The sequence below is a fragment of the Lytechinus variegatus genome, chromosome 11 (genome assembly GCF_018143015.1).
Source record: "Lytechinus variegatus isolate NC3 chromosome 11, Lvar_3.0, whole genome shotgun sequence".
Taxonomy (NCBI): Eukaryota; Metazoa; Echinodermata; class Echinoidea; order Temnopleuroida; family Toxopneustidae; genus Lytechinus; species Lytechinus variegatus.
Genome location: NC_054750.1, coordinates 20,591,407 through 20,612,838, shown reverse-complemented (window position 1 = coordinate 20,612,838; position 21,432 = coordinate 20,591,407). Strand labels below are relative to the sequence as shown.

Below are 21,432 nucleotides of genomic sequence, written 5' to 3'. Positions count from 1 at the left end.
ACGAGATAATTTTCCCAATTGATATACAAATGTAAACAAGTTCTTCTTGCTTTCTGTAAAAAAAAAATCAACTCAATTGATTTCATTTGTGTTACAGATTTGTTCATAATAGTTATAACACAGTAATCTAGATTACTAGAAAACAGAGTAGAAAGTATTTTGGAAGATAAAGTGAAGCAGGTTTTCTTTCAAACCATCATATTTTCAGGGGGAAAATGAAATTTAGAATTACAAGATAGGAAATCCTGAAGTTTTGCCCTAAAATTTAGGGTTTCCCATTCCCCCCCCATTGTTTTAAAGAAAACCTGCTTCACTTTATTTTCCAAAATACTTTATACTCTGTTAGAAGGGCATTTACATCATACTTCATTTTTGTTGCGTCAAATAACTGTAGGTCTGGGGTTTAAGTGCCCTTTTAAAAAGAGGCAGTGCCCTTTTCCCCTGTGCCCCCTTTTAAATTTACATGTACCTCATGTGATAGGATTGGGTGAAGGAAAACATATCAAATGTTTTCTTAATGTTTCTGTTTCTGTTTCTGTTTGTGGTAACTCCCGTAGGAACTCGGCAGGACAGCAATTATTGCTGGTAAACGCCAAGCTGGTATAGAACCAGTTACCTTGGAAACATTTTACGTCTAGGTTGATCAGTCATAGTGGCTGACGTAATAGACGACAGATATCACTCTTGGGCCTTTTTATCAAAGTGGAGACAATGGCAGAGTTGTTCAATGTGACTTGTTCAATTCTGTGTGACACTCACGTTGTATGCCAGAAGTTTATTTTTCATAGTTTTACAAATATTTGTGGTTTTTCAAGGAGGAAAAATGTCAGCCCAATTAGCAGCTTTGTGCAGGCGCGCCGGAACACTTTCAGTTTTTTTGGGGGGGCAAAATCCCGAAGGGGGCACAATATTTTGAAAGCGTGAGTTACCGAAGCGATCGAGCGGGAGAGGGTGTGGGACCCCCCCCCCACGGTAAGGACTTTGTGTAAAAACGGAGTATAAAAGTTGCTTTTCTAAGAGCATTCAAAAATAAATTTCATGAGAATTAAACAGTCCTGGAGTTCTTTTTGCTCCTTTTGTTTCCCCCTTCTGACCCAGACTGGTGTTTCTTCATGATCAGGGTCGCAGTTCCAGCAAATTACGAGCCTTATTGCAAACGAAATTGTTTCAAACCAATGTAATATTTAGGCCTTTTAAAGACTCTAAGATGACAAACATGACCGTACGCAGCCGGGGGCCGGCGATCGAGAGGGCAGAATTCACAAAATTCACCAAAAGTGTGCACGAAATCCTTCAATTTTATTCTAGAAAATGCAAAAGCTCCCCCATCACCATGGGCGGAAATCCCAGGGGGACAGGGGGACGCGTCCCCCCTACCATTTTGGAAAGGGGGGACATGATATCAAATGTCCCCCTACTATTTGTGCTCTTTTATTATGGAAAAATACATAATTCAAAATCGAAATTATACACGTGTATCCTCGAATTTCGAAATATATTAACAGATAGTTTTTGTTAAGAACTTGGTTAGGAAAAGAAAAGGCATACCGGCCCAACTATTCTCGAACTCGCATCTAGCCCTATATGCCAGCCAAAGAGTGATGACATTGATGACATCGATGGCCATTGTCAATTTCATATCTAATAAAAATGACGAAAAAAAAATCGCCTCTGGATACTTATAAGTAAATTTAGTGCATAGATGGTAGACGAGAATGTTCCATACCCAGTAAAATCATACCTTTGTTAAGCCAATTCACTTTCCCTTTATTCCAAATTTACTTGGAATATAAGAATATTTTCATTGTTCGCGTACTCAGTACAAAGAATAGTTTTCATGAGTTATGATTAATCCTTCACAGTGAACTTTAACTATGTTTAATCCCCAAAAATTGTTTTTAAACACTCTATTAATGAGACTTTTATATTCCATTTTTACACCAAATTCCTGCCGTGGGAGGGGTCATCATAGGTAGATCAAGGGGGCGAAGCGGCGGAAGGTGAGGAGAAAGATAAGAAGAAAGATAGAACCGGGAAGAAAGTTGAATGATGGAAGGGAGGGGAATAATTGGAAAAAAAACTTTCAGGTCATAGTATAGAAATAAAAAAAAATCGCTCGCGCTTTTGCATAAATACACAACCATCTCTTTATTTCAAAACGTGCTTGATTTTTTTTTCACTTTTTAGATCGAAATATATAAAATCAAATCATTTATCTAAGAAGATACCCATCTTTTTCATTATTTGTAGGTTTAGATATTTAAAAAAAATAGCTTGCCATTCGGTTTTAGTCTGAAATGTATTCATTAAAAGGTTAAACGTTATCACACTGTAATAAGATGGAAAAGGGGCTTATCAAAGGTATGTTTCACAGAGGAACTGTTCGTCAAAAGACGCGAGGCTTACTATGATAATGTAATTGCCCCGTCAGGGGCAAAAAAAAATCATTTTTAAACAATGGAAATGACAATTTTTAGGCAGAAAAGTGCCTTCATCGTTTACTTTTGTCCTTAAATAATTTATCATTTTTCTACTTTCAGGGGGGCACATGGGGGGGGGGGCAGAATCTTGTTTTGCCCCCCCAATTTGGGGGGGGGGGCAAGTGCCCCCTGCCCCCCCCCCCCCCGCTTCCGGCGCCCTTGGCTTTGTGTTGATTAGACTCAAAAGCTTACAACGTTTTTTCATTTTATACTAAGAGGTTTAATATTTAAGGAAAACAATGATTTTATGAGAAAATTCGTATGTAATAGTTCAATTGTTATCATATTTTTTACTTGTTCTTATGTTGAGTGTTCTTGCATGCAACAGTTGTTTTTAGCATTGTTTGTGTTCTTCAAAAGACGATGTTTAATTACAACGTTATGGCCCATTGTGTGTTCATTAATTGTAGAAGTGTAATCTTTAAATGAAAAAAGAGAGGAAAAGGAAAGAAAAAAAAAGGAACTTTCAGAAAGAAAAGGGCGAGAATGGTGTATGCACTTTGTAAAAAAGGATAATGTTCTGCGATTATGTTTTTTTCCCTCAACCAAGCGGCTGTTAGTAGAGCTTGTAAAGGGCCTTCTGTTCAAAAATTCATCTGTTTTTGTCTTATATCTTCATTAAAAAACGTTTGCTTTATCTTAAATCTCCTAAAGTGAGGATTTACTGATTGGCTTTTTGTGGTCGTCCCATTTCACCCCCCTTGATGTCCCATTGCACCCCGGGGTGTCCCATGTTACCCCAAAATTAAGGGTTTCAAAAATCATTAATTACACAAAATAGAATTGTAGGGGTGGCAATACATACTTCAGTATCTATAGTAAGTACATTTTGATAATGGCCTAGCTTGACATAAAATTAAAAAAGTTACAAGGAATCTTTCCTGATTATGCCAAAATGTCCCATTTCTCCCAAGTCTCCCCTATTTATTTGCAAGTTTTCCCCTCACCTAATTTTAGTCACTCGTCTTCCTCCTATTTTTTCCCCTTCTATCTTTCCCCTTCTTTTTCTTTTTTTCGTTCTAATTCTCTCCCTTTCTTTTTTTTGTTTCGCAAATATTTTCTCAGGACCGGGGGCACCTGGGGGGAGCGGGGGATCCTGGGGAGACACCAAATCTCAGGGGGGGCACGTCCTCCCAGGCTCCCCATAGCTACGTACGCCCCTGCTTTACTTTGGAATGGAAGACATCTCTAATAGCACTTGGGCATCGCCCTCGGGGCTATCGTAATAACTACAATTACTGATTGAACAACTGGGAAAAAAGTCTAAGGACATTTCCCTCTTTAGAAATCGCTAATGAGACGCCGATTCTTAGTGGATAATACTCAACAAAGGGATGTTGTACTACCAATCACGCGGTGTGTAAATAACCGAGCTCAAGCCTGTACTCAAGAAGAGGGATCGATCACAAAATTAGGTGCGATATCGGTCATATAAGGGAAAACGGAAAATGGGTACGGAGGAACTCTAATCAAGGAATAAAACGATCTCAAGATGTATTTTCCAGTAGGGTGGCCAAAATATCTTCAATTACCAAACGAAGACGACGATCCAGTACAGTGTATTATTGCTAACCGGGAAAGGACATTATTTGCTGTTGTAACCTTGCAGGCGGTGCATCTTTGGCAGTGCAAGGTATGTACCGTATTTAATCTCACTCCCAGCTCGGTACGGTACCGTACCGGTACTCCGTAGGCGTAGTGCCACTGCCAGTGCAGTGTGAGTGTTGGCTGTTGCGAGTCGCAGTGTTGCGGCCCAGCGCCCAGTCGTCGGGTAACTTGTTGGACTGACGTAGTCAGCGATGACGAGTCTGCGGGGTGCGGGGGCGAGCTTCGACAATGACGTGCCAACATAACACAAAAAAGTCAGTATTTTCTCAAAATTCCACCACGAATTTATTACAAACCAAGCATGCCAAGGCATGAAGATGTAAAATCTCTGCTGAGAAGTGAGAACCAAGCTGAGCGAGACTCTTGAGTCTGACAGATTGACAATGACAATGAGTCAAGACATGACAGTCTGAGATAATTCCGTTTGATCGCACCCGAGCTTCGTCGACTTCGGACTGAGTTCAGATTACAGGCTAACTTTTAAAAGTTATTTAGAGTACCGTACTGTAAAAGCTGTTATTTCGCGTGATTAATTTTTTGCGCTTGGCGGCTTCAAAACAAATTCGCGGGTTCTTAAATTCGCGCTGCACACTCCATAATCACAAACTACAGAACTAGTCGCTTCCTACTTGCCCATCTGGTTTTAATCAACATTTCAGCAACTAAATCATATTTTCTGATCATAATTCTAGCTCTAAAGCAGCATAATTCAGCATTGTTTTGATCCAATCATGAGCTTTTGTGACATTCAGCGCAACTTTTTGCTGGGCGGACATCGGGGAAGGCAAAACGGAGGCGCTGCTGCTAACTGCTGGCCTGCCTAGTATGAACGGCCGAGCACCGGGTAAGGACCGGGGGGAGTACGGCTATCAAAGTGCGTGGGATCAATCAACAAACATGGGCGATCAACCCAATGTCTTCTTAAAAACTAAACAGATCTAAGGTTAAACACTCACCAATCAAACAGCAAAAGCAATTTATATTTCAACCAAAATCATAATTTAAATACCGATCTGAAACTGAAAAAAAAAATGATTGCATTGCTTTGGAACAATTCTCGCGATGCATATGATTTTGGAGTTCAAGATTGCTTGCTTAAATGTCGCCCTCAATAAGTCAAATTATGCAATCTCTTTGCCAAAACAATACATGCAATTGAACCGCGGTTCAAAAGTTGCATTGACAAAGATGCTCATAAATTTGTGTGTTTTTAAATTTGCGCTTGCCGATCTTGCTGCGAAATGCGCAAAAATTTCCACTTTTACAGTAACATGCCCAAGATACGACGTGTTGAGCTTTACTGCAATAGTTTTTGTTCTCAAATTTCTTTTCACAAAGTGATATTTGCACCATCCATGGCATTGTTTGACAAATATTTTTTGCAATGATGTTCATTTTCAAATTCCAGACTGAGCAATGTCAATAGTACTCAATAGGGTCTAGCCTACATGTAGTCATCAATAGACCTAAAAAATAAAATCTTGAAATTTATCGCCATGTTTCACGGGCGAGAATCGACAATCCCTGCCCTTCGTTCGACATAGCACATCGCACGTTCAAAAGTCAATGCGTGCGAGAGCCACTGATCTGAATTGTGTCGCACCACATGCGATGTGCAACCCAGAAGTTGCAGCGGCCATTTGCTCCCGCATTGAGAACTGGGCCCCTGTCAAATGAATTGAAGTAAACCTCAGTGACTAGTGAAAATGTATTTTGCCACTGTTTTGCAGCACAGCGAGTAGTACGATGAGTTAGTACATTTAATTCCCCAAATACAGTAGTTTTAGAGAAGAGTCCATTCATAATGGAGGGGGATTTGGAGGTTTGAGGGAAATTATTAGTCCATTTCAAATATATACAATATAATATATTAAAGATGGAATCATCAAACAATTTTTCTTGTATAGTTTAATATTAATTGTAGTCATAAAAAACTAAATTTTGAGCCTATTTTCTTGAAATGATTATCAGAAATTCCCTTCGGATAATGGAACTGTCTGGCCGATTTTCATCAACATGTATCAAACAAATACAATGAATTGTCACTGCATTGAAGTAATAATTCTGGGTGATATTCAACATTTATTGTCATAGTTTCACATGATTTATACTAGAGAGATGTCCTACTGCTTTTGGAATTCATAAAAAAAAAGTCTGCAGTTTAGCAGGGATGAGAAGATTTCTTCCCTGGTTTTGGTGGCCTAGATATCCGCTCTATAGTGCTGTCACTGCTGTGGATGATTGAGTGTGCGTGCAGTGTGATTGAGGCTGAGCTGTGCACATCGTGAAGTGATCCACGATGGGACTTTTGTGGAATGATTTCAACTCCTTGTTTATAGATCTATTTTAATTTTACATTTTGATAAATGAATTTTGATATTTGTTGAATTTTACTTCCATTTGTATGACACTTGCTGTTTGGCATTAGCAATACATGTACATTACTTGGCAAGAGAAGTGTGGATTGATGTGAAATTTTTTTTTCTCTAGAATTTGGTAGTTTTGTCAGGAAACTCAACATAAAACAATGAATTTTTTAAAAGTGGAAAGGAAGCCCCAGAAAAATGGAGCCCTAAAAATTTTCACCAGAATTGATTTTTGTGCCCCTGATAGAATTTTTTCTCGACAGATCTACACTCTGATAAGGAAGAGCTGGAGTACCTGTAGGTTGCACTACAAAGGCCTGCTTGTCATTGTTAGGAAAATTTGCCCTGGTGCCCTTTTGACCAGAATAAAAGTGGTCTTCATGCCCTTTAGAATGGCCTTGATGCCCCTTGAAATTTTGGGGCATCCAAGGCCACTTTGCGCCAAGCTGAAAGCTTGTTTTAAAATATGTTTTAAGACACTAGGCCGCCTAGACTTGTGTGTTGTAAATTTGCATGGATGTGATGTTTTGATGTATCATGACAAGGCATTTGATAGGCTAGAGAAAGACTCAAGAAAATTTAGCAGCCCATCTTAACCCCTACCGAATATGTAGTACCATAGACATCTGCCAGTTACAACACATCTGGTGGCCGGGCCTAGCCGCCTAGGGCAATGTCATTTAGAGGGGTATGAGCCGCGGGTTATTGGAAGCAATTAGTACGATCTTAATCAATAATCGTCCATAAAAGTATGATTAACAAATGCACCTACATGTACATGTACCTTCTTGAAACCAATTTCAACTTTATGAATAGTGTGACTTTATATTTATAAGTCATTGATTCAAAGCAGTGAAGTTCCCTGACAAAGTTTGAACAGACACTGCATACTCGGTAGTCGGTAATGCCTTTTGTCACCTGTTACGAGCGAGAGCTTGCATTGGTTATAGTGCGAATTAAGCTGGCGCTTTACATTTTACTGTATCTATTCAACTGCAGGCAATTAGAAGAACTCAAAGGGCCCCACTTTTAATTGAGAATTAATTAGCTTAATGCTTCAAAATGCATTTTCCTCTAATATCTTTCCTCTCTTCCTTCCTCATTTTTTCCACGTTCTTGCTTCTTTCTTGTCTATTCTTTTACCTCTGTCTATCTATTTTTCTTTATTTTCCTCTTATTTTTCTTCTCTTTTTTATTTCTCCATGTGTTCATATCTCTCTATTTTCTTTTATTTTCCTTTTCTTTATCTTCTCTTTCTTATTTCGCCACATTCATACCTCTTTCTTTTTTATTTTCCTTTTCTTATTGTTATTTTTTGTCATTTCTCCATGTTCTTGCCTTTTCTTTTTCCTGTCTTTTCTATTTAAAAAAATTTTCCTTTTCATTCTTCTCTTTCTCCTTCCTGGTAAAATTAATCTTCATTTTCCCTCTTCTTTCTTCCTTCATTTTTCTATTTTTTAAAAACATTTTCCTTCTAGTATTCATTTTATCCCCCCCCCCCCGAAGTCCTGTTAGGAAATTACTGCCCGCCAGCTAATTTTTGTCTCACCCGCAGAGCAGAGGGAGACAAGGCGCCACTTTTCCGACGGAGGCGGCGATGTCGACATCAAATCTTAACCGAAGGTTAAGTTTTAAAATGAAAGCATAACTTAGAGAAAGTATATGGAACTAATTCATGAAACTTGGACTTAAGGTTAATAAAGAATTACTGAGCATCCTGACTGAGTTTCAGGGCACATGACCAAGATCAAAGGTCATTTAGGGTCAACAAACTTTAATAGACCATGTTGGGGGAATCAACATCGAAATCTTAACCTAAGGTTAGGTTTGGAAATGTCATAACTTCAAAAGTATATGAACCTAGTTCATGAAACTTGGCCATAAGGGTAATCAAATGTTGCTGAACATCTTACCCAAGTTTCAAGTCACATGACCATGGTCAAAGGTCATTTAGGGTCAATGAACTTTGACCATGTGGGGGGTACATGTATTTGTTTTATAACCATCATAACTCTGAAAGTGTATGGATCTAGTTCATAAAACTTGGACATAAGAGTAATCAAGTATCACTAAACATCTCATGTACATGTAAGTTTCAGGTCACATGACCAAAGTCAAAGGTCATTTAAGGTCAATGAACTTTGGCCATTAGAGGCAATTATTAAATTTATGTTATAAATTTCAAAGTTTATGTATATAGTTTATGAAATGTGGACATAGGAAGGGTAATCAATTATCACTGGCAAGTCTTATGTCACATGATCAAGGTCAAACGTCATTTATGGTCAGTGAACCTAGTATTGTATCATTTTCAAAGTAATTTTCAAAGTAATTTTCAAAGCCAGCACTGCTGCTACATGTACATGTATATTGAATCGCGTAATGCAGGTGAGACTGCCAGAGGCACTCCACTTGTTTCTTTCCTATTTGCTTCTTGTTTCATAGTTACCACCACACACAAGAGAATGAAGAGATAGCACGAAGGGGTATAAAAACAACTGGAAAAAAATCTCAAATTTCTTTGTTTCGTGAACCTTCCTGTAATTCCGTATTCAAAATTCATGCTATTAAGACATCAAATGCTAGACAGAATTCTGGAAGTGATAGTGGGGTTGTGATGTGGGAAATGTGAAGTTACATTGTACTTCCTCTCCTACGCCGGGTAAGCCATGGTAGTGTTATTGATATCGTGATACTACTGATCTTGTGTACCATATTGTACTTTGCAATGTACAACAAGAACGCCGGTTACTCCACGGGTGCGGTTTATAGTCTGTTACATTACTTACCGTAGTCAAGCACCGATATGATAATGCTGTCCAAAATAGAAAATGAGTGCGAGCAAAATGCACATCAACTTTGTTGCCTGCTGCAGTAGAGTAACACACGGTACATGTAATAAAAGCCTAGATGTTTTCGAAACGATCAAATGGAGTCAAGTACAGTCATGATGTTTGGATTGTCATGATTATAGCGAAGCGAGATCATGTTTTGTGGCTAGTATTCATATTTTGTTGAGATTTTGGAGTAATTTCTGTTGCTGTTCTGTGCATTTTGAGGAAAAATATGTTTTCCGTATTTTTCCATTTGAAAAGCCACTTTCAAAAGGCCATTTCTGCGAATTCCGTCCGTTTTCTGCAATCGCGGAAAATCACTGTCATTTCCCTACATATAGCTGGTATTATCGACAACGAAAAAAAGGTTTTCGATATCGCTAAGTGGCAAAAGACATCCGATTATCGACAAGACTGGCGAAGAGGTTATCGATAACAGCACTACTGCTGATATAGAATTGTTTTTGAAAATGTAAGTTTCATTTACAATTTTCTCACAGAGGATCATGAAAACTTGGTTTCCTTTTCGCTGATACATGTACATAAGTTCTGAACCTTCAGTTTGATAAATTGGCCTGAAGGATATGATAATTCTTGTTTTAATTTTTTGTATATATTTTTTTCTTCAATTTAAAGTGGTTTCCTTTCAATTGTCCTCATACAGGCCAGGGTTTACAGTACATGTACATACAGTATGTACGTGTACATGTGACAGTACTGAGCACACAATGCACACTCTCATGCATGTCCATGTACAGTACAGTGTATTGCATGAATCATAACATTACTCTCAACCTGCATTTATTATGCTCTGTAAGGCTGAAACCGAATGTTTCCTGAGGGAAAGCTCCATGCCTGCAGGGTTATGACTAATGAATTTCCAATTCCAGTTCACTAGTTTGTTGAATCTTGCCTGCATTTCCTTTCTTCCAGCTAGCTAGCCCATTATCGCAATGTGTTTACAGAAACCCCAAGGTATTTATGTTTGTTGCAGTAAAATTGGTGCATGATGTATTCATCCAGTTGTGCACTCATCATCGTGTGTTCAAGTGCCAGTACACTTTATTTCATCAAATATTATATTTTCCTTTTTCTAATTGATATGATTTGAATGTCCTTATACTGAACACTATTGTATGAAGCTCCTTCAATTATTTTTTCCAACTTGTTTATGTATCATGTAACATGTATGTTTTCAGAAGCAAGGCAAAAAGAAAAATATGTTTGCTCTGAAAGTTTTCTTCTCCTTTCAAGGAGCAGTTTATTTAATCAAGAAGCAAAATATGGCTGAAGTGTTTGCCCACAGTAGCAACACTGTCAATATCAGACTACATTTAGGCCTAAAGCTACATGTAGCATTGTTATGTAGGTACATGTATACCACATGTATTGTACAGTGCATACACTGTACATGTACATGTACATGTTTATAATTAGGCCTCCATGTTCATAATACATGTAAAACAGTTTCCACAAATTAGGCCTATACCTGCAAGTGTATTTAAAAAAATACCTTTTATGGGTTAAGGAACTGCTTTATAACTTGGTGCACAAAACAGTGAAGTCATATGTACATGTCAAAGTTAAAGGTCAAGTCCAACTCAGAAAAGTGTTGATTTGAATCAATAGAGAAAAATCAGGCAAGCACAAATGCACAATGCTGAAAATTTCATCAAAATCGGATGTAAGATAAGAAATTTATGACATTTCGCTTATTTTTAACAAAATAGTATGAACGAGCCAGATACATCCAAATGAGAGAGTCGATGATCTCACTCACTCACTATTTCTTCTATTTTCTATTGTTTGAATTATACAATATTTCAATTTTTACGAATTTGACGATTAGGACCTCCTTGCTTGAAGCACAAAATGTTAAACTGTAAGGGAATTCCATGTGTTCAGGGAGGAATGAAACTTCATTTTACATGACGATGACGAGAATATAAAAATATTTCATACAGTAAAATACAAAAATAATGAGTGAGTGATGTCATCAGTTCCTCATTTGCATACCGACCGAGATGTGCATGTATTAATGTTTTGTGAAATGAAGCGAAACTTTAAAATTTTACTTCCGATTTCGATGAAATTTTCAGTGTTATGCTTGTTGAATTATCAACTTTTTGTTGGAATGGACTTGTCCTTTAAACTGCGAGTGTGATTTTTTTCTTCTCATAAACACATTCTTGGTCATAGTGATATAGCTGTTCTTGTTTTTGCATTTCTTCCACACAGCCTTGTGTACTGATTGTGAGCTATCGTCGTTCTGATGACTCAGTGGTGGTCCTGGGAACAAACTGTGAGGCAGAATGGAAACCAGACTCAAGTGTCATCGCTGTGGCTGTAAGTAGATACAGTGGCACTTTTGTATGTACTGTGTTTGGCTTTACGGGTCGACTTCACAAAGGTGGTTTTCAAGACCATTGGTTGAACCCATGGTTTATGCAGATTTCTTGTATAAATTATGCTTATATACCGCATATTAAAGAATTCCAATGCTGATGCGCCATTTTGTCACAGTGCGTGAAATTGATGCCTGTTGCCATGGTTAGGTACGCTATTTTTTGTACTTTCCCGTTCGTGAATTCATTTATCGGAATACCAGATTCTGACCGGCAAAACACTGTCCGATTCTGGAACATAAAAATCTGACATGACTCAGGCCTACAGATAAATTAATATAGAGCAAAATCCAACAAGCATAACTAAAAAAAAATCAGAATTGGATGAAAACAAAGTTTTTAGGAAAATTTAAATTTTCACTTAATTTTTCAAAACAAAACACTTTTAATGCACATTATTTTCAGTACAGTCGGACAAAGGTCCTGCCCACTATTTCTTTTGTACATCTACATGCAGGGGCAGATCCAGGATTTTCCAAAGGGGGGGGGGCACATTTTCCCCAAGCAGGAAAAAAGGGTCTTTACTGTCAGAAAGGGGGGAAGGTACACATTTCTGTTTTAACAGTATTTTTTGCATTACAAATTTTAATTGTGCCTCTCAAAAGGGGGTAACCCCCCCACCTCCGTTTTAAATGTATTTCATTAATATTATAGTATATATCTGTTGATTTTTTTTTTATTCCCTTTTCATGCAAAACATGGGTTTGATTCCCAGTCCCTGTACTTGTATGTGTGGACTTGCTGTTTTTGCAACTTGATAAAATGAAATACAAAAATGAATTAGGGCCTAATAAAATACAAAAGATATAGCAAGTTCATGATCAATTCTTATATTGCCCTGAAGCCTGTTGCATAAAACTTTTTACCTGAGAAAACTCTGGTAAAAACTGAAAACTAAGGTTAGTCTGATTTCCGCCATTGACTTTAGCACAGGCCAAAAACTCCGATAAAAACAACCTGAGTTTTCTCAGGTAAAAAGTTTTAAGCAACGGGCCCCTGGTTGTTGTTTTTGTACGCCCGTCCTAGACGGGATGTATTAAGGTATCATGCTCGGTGTTCGTCCGTCTGTCTGTTTGTTAACATTTCCTTGTAAATGTGATAACTTCAGTTTAACTGAACTTAGGCTCATACAATTTGGTGTGTATGATACTAGCATGGATCCTCTGAAGCCTGTCGATTTTAAATCAAAAGGTCAAAGGTCAAGGTTACACCAACATGTTTTCATCTTTACTTCTGCATCCTTATAAACGCGATAACTTCAGTTTAATTTAACCTAGGCTCATATAATTTGGTGTGTATGATACTAGCATGGATACCAGGAAGCCTGTCGATTTTGAGGTTGAAAGGTTAAAGTTCAAGGTCACACTGACATGTTTTCATATTACCCTCTTGAAGTCCTTGTAAATGCGATAACTTCAGTTTAACTTTATACATGTAACCTAGGCTCATATAATTTGGTGTGTATGATACGCATTAATCCTAGGAAGCCTATAATTTTTGAGGTGAAAGTAGGTCACACTGACATGTTTTCATATTACCCTTCTGAAGTCCTTGTAAACATGATAAATTAAGTTTAACTTAACCTAGGCTTATATAATTTAGTGTGTATGACACTAACATGGATCCCAGGAAGCCTATTGATTTTGAGGTCAACAGGTCAAAGGTTGAAATCACAGTGACATGTTTTCATCTTACCCTTCTGAAATCCTTTTTAATGCATAACTTAAATTAAACTTAACCTAGGCTCATACAATTTGGGGTGTATGATACTAGCATAGATCCCAGCAATTCTATTGATTTTGAGGTCAGAAGGTCAAAGGTGAAGTCGCCACCTTCCACTTTTCTTGCTTGACCAATAACTCCATTTTCCATGTTACAGTTGAGGTGGGCATATTATGTGCTCGCCTTAGCCACACTCATGTTATATTAAAGCAAAGCTCATAAAATATATTTTACATTTTTTTATTTTTTCAAAATTTTCAGTGAACATTTATTAAATCCATGTAGGATTGTTTGAGTTTTCTTCACTTTCATTTTTGATAAACTTGAGAAAGAGCCTTAAATATAGTGTAGACAGGCTATATTGTAAAATCAGTTTACAATTTTCAACAAAAGTATTCACCGTGCAGGTTGCAGTATCTTTTACAAACCATATACATGTACATTGTAGGTGTACATGTACATACTAGTACTGTAACTTGCGCTATTTGTACCAGGGTGATTGTTTTATAGTCTGCAGACATATACATGTACCCACTGGTGTTTACATGTTCATGTACTGCATGGAATTGTTTTATTGCAGAATCTGAAGAAGAATATTTGCTTATGCCTGTCCTGTGGCTGTTCTCTTTGACATGAAACAGACATGGTTTGGAGTCTAGTCCGCATCATGAACATAATTTATTGAATTGTCAAATTTTAGTCTGTGCTTGCAGACTAGGTGCTTGTGCTGGCAGTAATGTGACCCTGTCTGACCTCTGTCACCTCACTGATTCACACAGTCAGCTGATTTAGGAAGTTTTGTTTATGTTGCTGGTCTCTAGTCAAGTTTGTTTCAATTTTTTCTTCACTTAATACCTTTTTTTTCGATCAGATCAGCGATTTACAAAATTTTATGGTGTACATAAAAAGAAAAATATTGAATGTTTATATCACAATTCAATTCATTTCAGTCTTTTTACCAGCATGTAGGCCCTACTGGTACTCTGACCATAAACCCTTCCCTCTAGACAAGAGAGAGAGAGAGAGAGAGAACCACAATTTGGTCTTTTTTCTGAGTCTTGTTGGCTATATTTTGTAGTCAAACACACAGTTAAATCACCATTCCTATTTCAAAAAAAGACATTTTGTAATGAATACAAAAGAATTCATGGTTATAAAATGAAGCCTTCAAGTACATGTATGTACAGTGTAATGTAGCCGCACATGAAAGGCCAACTGAAGTATGCAGGCCTGTACTGTATCCTGTCTGAAAAATGTAGATCAGTCTCCTGTGTTTTGGGATTTACATGTTTATGAGTTATAATTTACAATGTACAGGTATGTCAGTACATGCAGTCATTTTTTCAGACATGAAAGCTTGCTTGCAAGGAAAGGGTCATCTACAATTACCGGTACACGTACTTCATTAGTAGTACAAATGGGCTATTGTTTGCTTCTATTGTTGATATTGCTTCACTGTGCTAATGGTGACACCCAATTGAATTGCCCATTTAGGTGCATTGCCCATTCAGCTGTGTTATAACATTGAGCTGTATGAATGACAGTAGGGCCGTGTGCACCATCCCGAGTTTTCAAATTAGCGCGCTATTTTTGTTCTGGCAAATTATCTCGATCTGAATAATCTCGAGATTATTTGCAATGCAGATGCAATTATCGCGCTATTTCGTAGGATTAATCTCGAGATTGCAATCCCAAGTCAACTTGGGATTATTTGCAAAATACATGTAGCACGCTATTTCACGAATTATCACGCTAATTCGTAGGTGATGATGATGATATGATGATTATTTATACACGGCAATGCATCGATGCCTCGCTCGAGCAGGAATTGTTCTTCTTGCGATGGTGGAGAGGGGGGTTTCTTGAATCTTGAGATTAATCGCGAAGAGGGCAGATCGGGCTAAAATCTTGAGATTGGGCAAACTCGAGGATGGTGCAGCACCGCCTAGTGTGTCAAGAGAGGAAACCTGTTTGTTACATGGGGGGGGGGTGTTATAATGATCTCCAGGGCTTCAAGAGAGATTATGAATCTTTTACCCACCTGCTGCTAAATGCAAAGGTCAAGTTTAAATAAAGCTTTGAGAGCACCTGTTGAGTTTTCACCTGGAAATGTGCATGTACATATTTACATGTACTTGGAAAAAATATAGATGTAGGGCCTACATGTACATACATGTACATTGTAACAGTCAAGTGTACATACATGTATGTTTATGTACGCCTTCATGTACATACATGTACATGTTTACTGTATACCTGTATTGCCCATTTGCTCTATACATTTGCATTGTATGTCAGGGGAGCATTCTGTAAAGATTTAAAGGGATTGTTTGGGCTGAAAACAAATATGAAATAGAGTAAAATTAACAGAGCAGAATGCTCAAAATTTCATCAAATTGGATAACAAATAAGAAAGTTATTGAATTTTAAAGTTTATCACTATATGCAGTTATGCAGTTATGCACATTGTCATGAATATTCAATAGGTGGACTGATAATGTCACATCCCCATTTTCTTTTTTCTTGTAATGTTATTACTTGAAATCATACATGTATGATGTGTCTCCATTAATATGATGGAATAAGTTGTGGCAATAAATAACTGATGTACATTTAACCAGTTGTCAATCCAATTGTTTTAGTTCTTGGTAGAAAGGGTCATTCCATGCCAATTCGCCCAATGAATGTGCAATTTTGCACCCGACCGTCTCTGAATTTGTTGTAATTTGGTATACATAAAATTCACCATGGCCCAAGCACAAAACAAAAAAAATTAGTCCAATCGGTCCGTCGGTTCTCGCGCTACGGCCCGCCCTTTTCTCCTTGTTTTGACAAAAAGGGGCGTGACCTTCAACTTTCAATGGCCACTGCGTTGTTACGTGTTGACCAATTTTCATGAAACTGGTACCATTTGATAGGAAATTCAGAGAGGAATCCAAAACATGCATCGAATAATGTATTGGAGCAATTTATAAGGTCATGACCTTTGACCTTAACTTTGACTTTGAGTTTGACCCCCCGGACAAATAATTTTTTATCTTGATTTTCGTGTATGTTAATTATTGGTATGATATTGACAAAATATGTTGAAATCAATGATGATATTTTATTTCTTCACCTTTAAAAACTCTTCCAAAGATATCATGAAATTTCACTCTAGTCCCACACACTGATATTCATGTTAGTAAAGTGTTTACCAGTTTACATGATTTCTTCCAATCTTAAGTTACAGTATGCAAGCACATGAAAAGAAATTAAGCTTAATCAGTTCACAAATAAAAGATTAAACCTTTATGCTCATGAATAGGTACCTGTTTAGGCATTTTGATGTTCATCAATATATATTCATTTTGATGTTCGGCAATATACAGTGTATATCATATATATTCATGGTAGTAAAGTCTTCACTTTTATCATCAAAATATATACATGTATATATATATGTATATGATATATATTGCTGAATCATAAAATGCCTATTAACAGATACCTATTCATGAGCATAAAGGTTTAATCTTTTATTTGTAAACTGATTAAGCTTAATTTCTTTTCATGTGTTTGCATGCTGTAACTTAAGATTGGAAGAAATCATGTAACTTGTAAACACTTTACTAACATGAATATCATGTTAGTAAAGTGTTTACAAGTTTACTAGTGTGGGACTAGAGTGAAATTTCATGGTATCTTTGGAAGAGTTTTTAAAGGTGAAGAAATAAAATATCATCATTGATTTTAACATATTTTGTCAATATCATACCAATAATTAACATACACGAAAATCAAGTTAAAAAATTGTTTGTCCGGGGGTCAAACTCAAGGTCAAAGTTAAAGCTTGTGTATAGTTTTGGTAAATCCACCAAAATGCACCTATCACTATTCCAATTCATTGCTAGCTAATATGAATGGATATGCCCTATAACAGTTATGATGTGGAGGATATGAAATGAAAATGTGTTTTACAGGATAAATTTTGCGATTTTACATGGAAATTTAACTTGATCGGGTCACCCGATCAAATTAAAATATCTGTGTGTTTTTGTCTTTCAATTAAATCCTATTCCAAATCATGGAATGGGCTGAAACTTTCAAGATATGTTCTTTGTCTGTAACTTTTGGATATCTAATCACTAAATTTATAAGATAAGTGCTTGAATGCCCATTTTTTTAATTCAAAACAAGCATCGCCGAGAGAGGGCGCTATATATCCAAGATTTGAATATTTGAAATTTTCTCAGAGAAGTGCAGTTGGAAAAATATCTAACGGTCTCGACGCTTCAGCAGGGCTCCACACTAACCCATTTTTTCTACTGGTCCAACCTATTCATGTCGGACCAGTAGATACCCAGTTTTTGTCTCACCTGCGAAGCAAAGTGAGAAGTAGGCGCCGCTTTTCCGACGGCGGCGGCGGCGTCAACATCAAATCTTAACCTGAGGTTAAGTTTTTGAAATGATGTCATAACTTAGAAAGTATATAGACCTAGTTAATAAAACTTGGCCATAAGGTTAATCAAGTATTACTGAACATCCTATTAGAGTTTCATGTCACATGACCAAGGTCAAAGGTCATTTAGGGTCAATGAACTTAGACCATGTTGGAGGAATCAACATCGAAATCTTAACCTGAGGTTAAGTTTTTGAAATGTCATCATAACTTAGAAAATATATGGACCTAGTTCATGAAACTTGGACATAAGGTTAATCAAGTATCACTGAACATCCTGCATGAGTTTCACGTCACATGACCAAGGTCAAAGGTCATTTAGGGTCAATGAACTTTGGCCGAATTGGGGATATCTGTTGAATTCCCATCATAACTTTGAAAGTTTATGGATCTGATTCATGAAACTTGGACATAATAGTAATCAAGCATCACTGAAAATTTTGTGCAAGTTTCAGGTCTCATGATTAAGGTCAAAGGTCATTTAGGGTCAATGAACTTTGGCCGAAACGGGGGTATCTGTTGAATTACCATCATAACTTTGAAAGTTTATTGGTCTAGTTCATTAAACTTGGACATTAGAGTAATCAAGTATCACTGAACATCCTGTGCGCGTTTCAGGTCACATGACCAAGGTCAAAGGTCAATGAACTTTGGCCGAATTGGGTGTATCTGTTGAATTACCATCATAACTTTGAAAGTTTATGGATCTGATTCATGAAACTTGTACATAAGAGTAATCAAGTATCACTGAACATCCTGTTCGAGTTTCAGGTCACATGATCAAGGTCAAAGGTCATGTAAGGTCAATGAACTTTGGCCATGTTGGGGTTTTTCGTTGAATAACCATCATATCTCTGTAAGTTTATTGGTCTAGTTCATAAAAAAGGGAAATAAGAGTAACCATGTATCACTGAACATCTTGTGCGAGTTAGAGTAGTATTCAAAGTGAGCTCTGCTGCTATATTGAACTGCGTGATGCAGGTGAGACGGCCAGAGGCATTCCACTTGTTCAAATTTTTACTGGTCCGAACCTAAAATCTACTGGTCCCAAAAAGTAAAGAAAACATTAAAAAAAAGGCGCAAGTTTATTTTTCTAGCCTTTCGTGACCCCCCCCCCCCCGTAAAACGAAGGAATGAAGGACAAAAAGAAAGCAAGACAGAAACGAAGAGAGTAAGAAAGAAAGAAGGAAGGAAGGAAAGTCAGAAAGAAAGGATGGAAGGAAAGAAGTAAGGAAAGAAGGAAGGAAGGAAAGAAGGAAGGAAAGTAAGAAAGAAAGAAAGGATGGAAGGAAGGAAAGTAAGAAAGAAAGGATGGAAGGAAGGAAGGAGGGAGGAAAGAAGGGAGGAAAGAAGGAAGGAAAGAAGGAAGGAAAGTAAGAAAGGATGGAAGGAAAGAAGGAAGGAAAGGAGGAAGGAAGGAAAGAAGGAAGGAAAGAAGGAAGGAAAGAAGGAAGGAAAGTCAGAAAGGAAAGTCAGAAAGAAAGGATGGAAGGAAGGAAGAAAAGAAGGAAGAAAGGATGGAAGGAAGTAAGGAAAGAAGGAAGGAAAGTAAGAAAGAAAGGATGGAAGGAAGGAGGGAGGAAGGAAGGAGGGAGGAAAGAAGGAAAGTAAGAAAGAAAGGATGGAAGGAAGGAAAGAAGGAAGGAAAGAAGGAAGGAAAGAAGGGAGGAAAGGAGGAAGGAAGGAAGGAAGGAAGGAAGGAAAGAAGGAAGGAAGGAAAGAAGGAAGGAAGGAAGGAAGGAAGGAAAGAAGGAAGGAAAGAAGGAAGGAAAGAAGGAAGGAAAGAAGGAAGGAAGGAAGGAAAGAAGGAAGGAAAGTAAGAAAGAAAGAAAGGATGGAAGGAAGGAAGGAAAGAAGGGAGGAAAGAAGGAAGGAAAGAAGGAAGGAAAGAAAGGATGGAAGGAAAGAAGGAATGAAAGAAGGAAGGAAAGAAGGGAGGAAAGGAGGAAGGAAGGAAGGAAAGAAGGAAGGAAAGAAGGAAGGAAAGAAGGAAGGAAAGAAGGAAGGAAAGAAGGAAGGAAAGAAGGAAGGAAAGAAGGAAGGAAAGAAGGAAGGAAGGAAAGAAATAGAGAAAAAAAATTAAAAGATTGAAAAGAAAGAAGGAAAGAAAACAGGAAGAAAACAGAGGAAGAAAGCTAAAACTATTATCATAAATAATTTGTTTCTTTTTTGGCTCAATTAAAATAGCTACGAAAGAAAGTCAGAAACCAAGTGTATCAACACACATAAATGCATATGTGGGGCTAATATGTATTCAGACGATACCACCCGAGACCCGATCTGTTTGAACCAAACAGAAGTGAAAATTTACCCTTTTACTGCTTACAGATGACAGAGTTACTCCAATTTTTAGGAAATATGGACATCATAAGAGCCTTTCATGAGTATGAACCGTGAATTTTGACAGTTCTGTGAGAGATTTCTGCCAGAGTTTAGCCAGGCTTCGTTCGTGCGGCCAGTGGAGAATTCACCATGTGGATTGTGTGGCTAGCTACATGTACACTGTATGCATGCTGTATAGTACTCTAGTAACACGTGCGATTCATTCTGTGTGTATTCTGTGTGTGAATTGCAGAATTTAACGGGGGGGGGGGGGAAATGGTTTGCTGTGAATTTGACCATTTCTGGAAAAGTTATTGGCCCAACAATGGTTTTTATTACTGGTCATGTCGGACCCTTAAATCTTGCTATTTTTGGAAAAATTACTGCCCGACAATGATATTTTTTACTGGTCATGTCGGACCAGTAAATCTTCCAATTTCTGAAAATCTACTGGCCCAACAGCGATTTTTACCGGTCTGGGACCGTCGGACCGCCGCTAGTGTCGAGCCCTGCGCTTCAGTAAGACTGTCATATTAGATGATATTCGATTATCAGTCACATTATTGACCCTTTACCAAAGCTATACACAGGCTTTAAGGTCAAAGGTCATGACCTTATAAATTGCTCCAATACATTATTCGATGCATGTTTTGGATTCCTCTCTGAATTTCCTATCAAATGGTACCAGTTTCATGAAAATTGGTCAACACGTAACGACGCAGTGGCCATTGAAAGTTGAATGTCACGCCTATTTTTGTCAAAACAAGGAGAAAGGGGCGGGCCGTAGCGCGAGAACCGACGGACCGATTGGACTATTTTTTTTTGTTTTGTGCTTGGGCCATGGTGAATTTTATGTATACCAAATTACAACGAATTCTGAGACGGTCGGGTGCAACCACTGGGTGAATCCAGATGGAATGACCCGAAAATTTTTTGAATAAACCTTATTTCATATAATAAAATACAAAAGAACAAGTGGGGATATGATGTCATCTGCCCATCTAATGAATATTCATAAAGACATGCCTAGAACTGTTTCACCAGATTAATGCAAATCTATAAAATTCAATAACTTCAGTTATTTGCTATCCGATTTTGATCAAATTTCCAGCATTTTGCTTTGTGAATTTTACTCTATTTATTGATATAGAAATATCTCCAGACTAGAGCATCCCTTTAAAAGTGCATATGATACAATTGTGACATTTTGAAAACCTGCTCCATGTTATAGAAGCTTGGAAGGTTCCAGAAGTA

General features: G+C 37.5%; 1 protein-coding gene across 1 annotated transcript in view; it reads left to right on the top strand.

Annotated features, from left to right (window-relative positions):
- Positions 1-3,883: 3,883 nt before the first annotated feature.
- Positions 3,884-21,432, top strand: part of LOC121424553 (guanine nucleotide exchange factor subunit RIC1-like) — a 66,058-nt gene continuing 48,509 nt past the window's right edge. Inside the window, exons 1-2 of the mRNA XM_041620280.1 lie at positions 3,884-4,113; positions 11,527-11,634. Of these exons, the coding sequence (XP_041476214.1) occupies positions 3,973-4,113; positions 11,527-11,634 (249 nt within the window). The 5' untranslated portion in view covers positions 3,884-3,972. The remainder of the gene's footprint in view (positions 4,114-11,526; positions 11,635-21,432) is intronic.